Source organism: Euprymna scolopes, chromosome 13 (genome assembly GCF_053919585.1).
Source record: "Euprymna scolopes isolate OS-2025 chromosome 13, ASM5391958v1, whole genome shotgun sequence".
Classification (NCBI taxonomy): Eukaryota; Metazoa; Mollusca; class Cephalopoda; order Sepiida; family Sepiolidae; genus Euprymna; species Euprymna scolopes.
In genome coordinates, this window is record NC_136494.1 from 18,080,389 (window position 1) to 18,088,373 (window position 7,985).

The following is a 7,985-nucleotide window of genomic DNA, read 5'->3' on the forward strand; positions in this document are numbered from 1 at the left end:
CGTTGAACTTTGACCCCTTAATCGCCAAATCTCTGGCCGAAATCCAGTCACATCGGTTTTCCCAAATCTCAGTACCCTGTATATCAAATTTCGAGTCTATAGACTTAAAATTGACAGAGTTATTGCGTATGGAAATGTACACAGACACACACACACACACTTTTATTTATATATATATATATATATATATATATATATATATATATATATATATATATATAGTAAGTTATAAAAATATATATGCTATATATATTTTTATATCTGACTACCTAGCTCTACTTATGTATTGAGCACTGTTGAAGTAAATACTGAAAATTTATGCATAAAATTATATATTTATATATTAATTTATGTTATTAAATGAAGTAGTCATACATATATATATATATATATATATATATATATATATATATATATAGATATATATATATATATATAGATAGATAGATAGATAGATAGATAAACCAATACTGATACCAAATTAGTACTCACCTTAGGCGAGTTAAACTGGCTTCCTCCGATGAAGGAAGTGTCTAGGGAATATCAAATTCACAAGCGATTCCCTGTTGCTAGTATAACCATTGTTAGAGGAGATGACATTATGTATTTGCAGTTCTTGGAGGGAGGTGTCGATGTCCTCCTACACATACCACTTGGTATTCCAAAATGGTCACCCATCAGATACTAACCAGGCTCAGTGTTGCTTAACTTTGGTGATCTAACGAGAACCGGTGTGTCAACGTTATTATGCCGTGCATCAGTTTCAAATCCAAAACAAAGATGACCAATATTTGGTCGCCTTTTTCTTTTCAGATTCTTTTCAGTCTTTCCAGCAACTTTTTTTATATTTTCAGTCTTTGTTTATATTTGTCTTCAGATATAAGACAGAGGCTGAAGAGAGTCCGAGATGGGTGACCAAATACTGGTCGTCTTTGTTTTGAATTTGAAACTGAGGGTACCAATGTTTTTCTGATCTTTTATAACACAGATTTTAATAAGAATTTTTTTTTTTTTTTTTTTAAATCTTCTTAGAATAGCTGGGAGGGTCTTACTAACATCTGCTGTATGTATAGGCTCCAAAAATATTGCAGCTAGACAAAACTAGCTTAAAAGCCGCCTTCTGAATGTTATTAAGCTTGTTTCACTATTGTGCTTATGTCTCTATTCTATTTCTGTAATTTTTTCGAAATTTCCAGCGATTGGTACTCACCCTAGGCGAGTTAAACTGGCTTCCTCCGATGAAGGAAGTGTCTAGGGAATATCAAACTCACAAGCGATCCCCTGTTGCTAGTATAATCAGTTAGAGATGACATTATGTATTTGCAGTTCTTGGAGGGAGGTGTCGACGTCTTCCTACACATACCACTTAGTATTCCCAAATGTTCACCGATCAGATACTGACCAGGCTTAGTGTTGCTTAACTTTGGTGATCTAACTGTAATTTTCTTGAAATTTCCAGTGATGGTCGACTTATGACAGTGGGTGAGAAAATTCGTCTTCCCGACGACTGCACGGTCGGCTACATCATAGGTGAGTTTTTTTTCTTCTCTTTTTATTTTAATCAACTATAATTTGTAAACTAATAATCCAATTGAGATTAAGGTTTTACAGCTGTCATTTGAAGATAAGTACTTCATAAATCTTATGGATTTTTAAATTAGTGACGACATCTGTATGTTAGGCCCAAAACTTATTGAATGATGGTTGTTTATTCAAATTGGCATTTATAACGATAAACAAAAACGAAGAAAAACTATTATCGTGCACCTATTTGTCACGAAAATTGATTAAGTACGTTTTTTTTTTATTTAAGTGAATCAAATTTTACACTTTTTTAGCAAACTTGTTGTTGCAGCCATTTGTTTCTGGAAATAGTCATCTCAATTTTTGTTTTGGCTTATATAAACTATACATAAATATGCCTATAAAAATTGCCTCCCCACGGGATAGGAACAGAAATAAAAATTGCCTCAGTCGTGAAGGATCTGTCCTCTACTGACTGAGGACAGAAAAGGTGAAGTGTAGTATCAGTACAGATACTACACTTTCTTCCTAGTCAAAAGGCCAAGAATTGTATATAAATGTTTGTTTAAATCTGTATATTTTATTTTCTAAAAGAAAATGTTGTCTATTAAAAAAAAAAATTTTTTAATTCATAAGTTTATGCTGTATTTTTTAAAATATAAACGAATTGCACTTGTGGGTTGTCTTCCCTTGTCAACCCTTGCTTTCATTCAATTATGGAAGCTATTTAAATCTGTATAATTGTTTAAATCTGTATATTTTATTTTCTAAAAAAAAAAATGTTGTTTATTAAAAAAAAAATTTTTTAAGAAAACACGTAGAGATCCCTAGATGTAAGATAGCCTTCTACTCCAGTAGTTTCTTCCTCAGAACCGCTAGACTTTGGAATTCCCTTCCGGGTCCCTGCTTCCCCAACTGTACTGACATGCAGAAGTTCAAGTGTAACATGAACCGACATCTTGCTGCCCAACTCCCTACATAGTACCCCTGCAGCTTATGTCCCTGATAGTAGCCCCCTACATCAAAGTGGCAACGTGCCTTGTTTAGGGTGAAAATGTAATAAAAAAATTTTTTAAATAGATCATTTTGTTTTAATTCATAAGTTTATGCTGTCTTTTTTAAAATACAAACACCTTAAACTATATCCGATTGTGAGGCCCCAGCTTGCGGGATTTGGGGAGTGTGGAGCCACCCTTTAATTACCATTGCTCTCAGGTCCACTCTGACTCGAAGTGGTAGTACCTGTTAGGGTCCAAACTATGGGTTGAATAGAAACCGACTTGAAAAAAAAAAACAAATATATTCTATTAAAAAATTGTTCTTCAAAATCACTGGATTCGGCATTAAATAACCTGAAAAGGGTTGATATGCCGTAAAACAAAACTAACCAACCAACCAACCAACCAACCAACCAACCAAAAATACAAACGAATTGCACTTGTGGGTTGTCTGTCCTTGTCAACCCTTGCTTTCATTCAAATATGGAAGTTATTTGTTCTCCCTTATAGTGAAGGATAAAAATTTGATTTTTGTGAAAAGAAAAAAACTAACTACTTGATCAAATTACGTGATTTTTTCAATATTTCATCTTTGTTGCATAACTGACACGTACACAATACAGACTTTTCTGTATTTTCTTTAATTCTGCCAAAATCTCATTCTTAATATGCATTGATTTCCTGCAAATATAGATTTCGTTTCACTGTTTGCATCAAAATTCTTATAGAATATACACTTTTTTTTTATGTGCTAATGTGTCGTCGCTTATCGAGGTCGAAATGCTGCTTAAGGATAAAGGGTTAATACAAAACAAAAAATATTTTTAAACATCTTTTGACCCTGTTGAAATGCAAAAGATTATTGAAATAAACGTTTAAAAAAAAAAATTTTTTTTTAATTTAAAAAGTTACAAATAAAAAATGAAATGTCTGCCATAAGGTGGGAACAAACAGGGATGCAAAAGTAAATATTTCTCAGTCAATGCCCTTAACTATTGGGTCATGGCGACAGTCATACCATGACTTCTGCAGTCGCTAAGGTAGGAAAAAAATGAATGTTTTGTTCTACATTTCACATATTATGCATCCGAGTCCCTGTTCTTTAAAACAGTACCAGAATCATAATTATCCAATTCGGATTTCAAAAGTTTTAGCGAGATATACAAACAAACACACACACAGACAACTCTCCTTTCTATAATAGAAAAAGATGTATCACCGCTTATCAAGGTCAAAATGCTGCTCAAAGATAAAGGGTTAATACGTTTGTCAAGTGGATACTGAGATGACATTTTACAAATTGTTGAAAATGGTTAAAACTGGACGAAATTTGATTATTTAAGAAGACGGCTAAACTATTGTGTGACTTGAACACGACCATGTAGTCGGCACCTCCTAAGATGTAGCAACAGTACTCGATCTCCAGATGCAGATGGGGATTTTAGCTTGTGTTTAGATTTTGTGAAAACAATGCTTTTTGCATGTTGAATAATTTGATACGGACTTTGACACAATTGTTACTATTTACAAAAATGAAATAAACCCAATTACATGTTTGTAACACCTACGAGATTGAAGGTAACCTTATTGACTAAACGATACTTCATTACTTAAGTTAATTTGTCCTTTAGTCAATGTTGGGGAAACCCTTTTATACTATTTGGCAATATTGCAATTTGGCAATATGGGCTTTTGTACATTGATTAGCCAACATGGCCGACCGATGCTGATGCCATGTGGTAATTTAAATGTAGATATAAGAATGAAATGCAGATATGAGAATGAAATGCAGATATAAGAAGGAAATGCAGATATAAGAAGGAAATGCAGATATAAGAATGAAATGCAGATATAAGAATGAAATGCAGATATAAGAATGAAATGCAGATATAAGAATAAAATGCAGATGTGAGAATGAAATGCAGATATAAGAATGAAATGCGGATATAAGAATGAAATGCAGATATGAGAATGAAATGCAGATATAAGAATGAAATGCGGATATAAGAATGAAATGCAGATATAAGAATGAAATGCGGATATAAGAATGAAATGCGGATATAAGAATGAAATGCAGATATAAGAATGAAATGCGGATATAAGAATGAAATGCAGATATAAGAATGAAATGTGGATATAAGAATGAAATGCAAATATAAGAATGAAATGCAGATATAAGAACGAAATGCGGATATAAGAACGAAATGCATTTTAATAGTTTTTAACGCAAAAAAACAAAAACATTTTTTATGTCCTCTCTTTTTCAAACGATTTTTTACTGAAATTTTTTGCGTTAAATGAGAATTTGAATAAAATAAAAAAAACGGCAAATGAAAAGGAAATTGTAATTAAATGTTTTTATTAAACTTGAAAAAGTCCTTTAATTTTGACATTTGCCTTGAAAAGGCCTTATTTCTATTATTACCTTGAAAAATCCTTCAAAATAAGGAAAATATCTTGAAAATGTCCTGAAAGGCCTTGAAATTGTATTCTTTATGTTCAGTAAAAAAAATTGTAACAGAATATGAAAAATAAAAATATGTGACGGAATATGAAAAAAATAAAATTTATAAATTTTTATTTTTCATATTCCATCACAAATTTTATTTTTTCACTTTTTTTTCAAATTGTGTTTTATTTTAATCAAGCAAATGAAGAATACAGTTTGAAATAAAAATAAAACAATTTTTTTTCATTTATTTTCAAATTGTATTTTTTTTTAAATTGTATTTTTTTTAATTGTATTTTTTTAAAATTGTATTTTTTTTCAAATTGTATTTTTTTCCAAATTGTATTTTTTTTTTTTAAATAAGCAAACGAATACAATTTGAAAAAAAAAAGAAGAAAAGATCATTTCAATTTATAGACTACATCTTCGTATAAAATACCTTTTTCAACATGGAGTGCAGAAACTTGAAGATAACCATTGTAACAGATCCCAAAGTTTACTTTTTCTTCTTTCTTGCAGGGCACATATTAAAAAAACAGCTGACTATCGTGGACAGTTTTCATTCACACTTAGAAGCTCTTTGGCTACTGCGGCCTTTTGACTTGGACAGACAAGTAAGTTTATATATCGCATCAATATTCATAGCAGGAATAAATGAATATGGAATCCAATCCAAAGTTTACTCAAAATAGAAAAATATTTTTTTTTGCAATATTTTTGTAATGTAAAATTGTTGGGCATTTTCTAGAATATTCAACAAAACAAAAAAGAGGTGAAAAAATAAATAGGTGACAAATAAATAGGTGCTTGTTTAGAATAATAACGAAAAATGAAAATCAAAAAATTAGATTTCAACTAAAAGCTACACTTTTTTTTTAAAGTCAATGTTGTTTTTCGAAATTAAACCAGCTTTGAGCTGTTGCTAAATATTTGACAGTGTTTTTAGTTTTTTAAAAAAAAAATTTAATTTTTTTTTTCCATTTTTATTTTAATTTTTAATTTTTTTATTTATTTTTATTTTTTATTTTTTTCAAATTGTAAAATTTTTTAGTTTTATTTTTTTATTCCAATGACTGTAGCAGAGCATGTATGAGTGTGTGTGAAAAAATTTTAGCAGCAGCAGTAATTGTTAAAGCACTTATGCAAATTAGCAAGTGTGCGCAACCTTGCGTCACAAGAAAAGGAGTGAAAAATAAATACACCTCATGGTCGAGGAGAGAAGCAAGTTGTGTACCAGGCAAGATGGATGTGTGAATACGAGGGTGATAAAGTGCTGGCTAATGCCAGCGTCAGATGGCGTGGAGACAGTGACTTTTAAAAAGCACATGTGTGTGTGAAAAGACTTTAGAAATATAATGAAAAAACGCAGAGTCGGATTTTTATTCTTTATTTATTTTATTTTTTTTCCTGCAACGTTACATGTTGACATTATGGAGACTTTTACTGACTATAGAGTTAGTTTAATTTTCAAACACGTGAAATGGCGCTTAGCTGACCTTGCATAATATGTGATATGCGGATTTTTTAAACTCTTATAACTGCGCAATCAAATTATCTGAAGTTATAAAATTTTATTCATAATTCATTTTTTTCGTTTATTTTGTTTGGAAATTTATGCAAAAAATTTTTCATGCCATTAATTTTTTTTTTTTTTTTTTTCAGGTAACATTCAGTTACTCCAAATATGGTGAAAAGATGAACATTGTAAATGTCCCCGGCTTCTCAAATAAAGAAGACCCCACGAGGTAAGTATTCCTTTGCGTTCTCAATGGAATTCTAAGTACCTTTTCAGTCTACATTTTTTAATTATTGGAATTCTTTGAGATGAGTAATTTGTATATTTATTTATTTATTCATTTGTAGACTATTATCCTCATCTTTATAGGTTTTGCTTTACGACGTTTCGGCCAACTATTTCTCTAGCCTTTGTCAAGTGGTTAACCACGGCGGGATAGGAATGCTGAATTTCTTAACTGTATCTTCAGTAATTACCGCCTTCCATAGTTGGAAGCCCGTGGCGCAGTGGATGGAGACATTGAATTTCGACAGTTCCAGGTGAGCATTGTCTGAAGATAGCGGTTTCAATCCTACCCAAAGCTGGCCAGAGGATTAGTTGGGCAAAACATGGTGAGACAACAACAACTATGGAAGGCAGTAATTACTGAGGATGCAGTAAAGAGATTCAGCATTCCTATCCCGTTGCGGTTTACAACCTGATGAAGGCCAGAAGAATAGTTTGTCGAAATGTCATGAAACAACAATTATGAAGATGAGGATAATTGTTTGCAAATAAATTTTAAAAAATATACCTTTTCAGTAATTTACTTGGACAAGATGTTCACGATCCAACATTGAAAAAAAAAAGCTATCAATGATAAAGAAAAGATAGACTGACTTTATTTATATATTAGAAAAAAAAAAAAATGAAAAGATGTATATACTGTCAAATTGTGTGTTCTTGCAGATTAAAATGTTTCTCTTTTTTTTTCTTTTTGTTCCGCAGGTTATGGTCAATTCATTGCCATTTATTTCCTTATCTGCGTGAATGCCGGTCGCTTCAATAAATCCCGATCTTCATTTCGAAACGCTCTGCAAATTTTTTTGATTTTGTTTTATTATGGAAAAAAAAAAATGAATCAATACAGATGAATGCTTTAGATGATTTCTTCATCTACGGATTTACATGACGACGCAGACGTCGAAAAAAAAAACGGCTGCATCTCTGTGTTAAGGAAGACGGCCTTTTGAATCCAGAATCGGCAGTAACCATATGAAGAAAAATTTCACCAAATTAAACATAAAAAAAAAAAAAAACAATTTCAGAAACGGATGTTAACTTTCCTGCCAATCAAAAATCTTTGATTGACACGTGACCACTTTGTTTTTTTGTTTTTGTTTTTTTGTCTTGTTTTTTATTAACCCAAACATAACTGTGATTTTCTTAATACTTTTTTTTGCCTGTTTCTTTTTTCCAAACAATTGATTAATTGACTTGTATCGTTTGATCCTCTGTG

At 31.2% G+C, this 7,985-nt stretch overlaps 1 protein-coding gene across 1 annotated transcript in view; it reads left to right on the plus strand.

The window, feature by feature from the left end:
• LOC145291946 (uncharacterized) overlaps positions 1 to 7,785 on the plus strand; it is a 145,698-nt gene extending 137,913 nt beyond the window's left edge. Inside the window, exons 7-10 of the mRNA XM_080137873.1 lie at positions 1,460 to 1,530; positions 5,491 to 5,585; positions 6,634 to 6,716; positions 7,475 to 7,785. Coding sequence (XP_079993999.1) covers positions 1,460 to 1,530; positions 5,491 to 5,585; positions 6,634 to 6,716; positions 7,475 to 7,535 — 310 coding nt within the window. The 3' untranslated portion in view covers positions 7,536 to 7,785. The remainder of the gene's footprint in view (positions 1 to 1,459; positions 1,531 to 5,490; positions 5,586 to 6,633; positions 6,717 to 7,474) is intronic.
• The last annotated feature ends 200 nt before the right edge of the window (positions 7,786 to 7,985 follow it).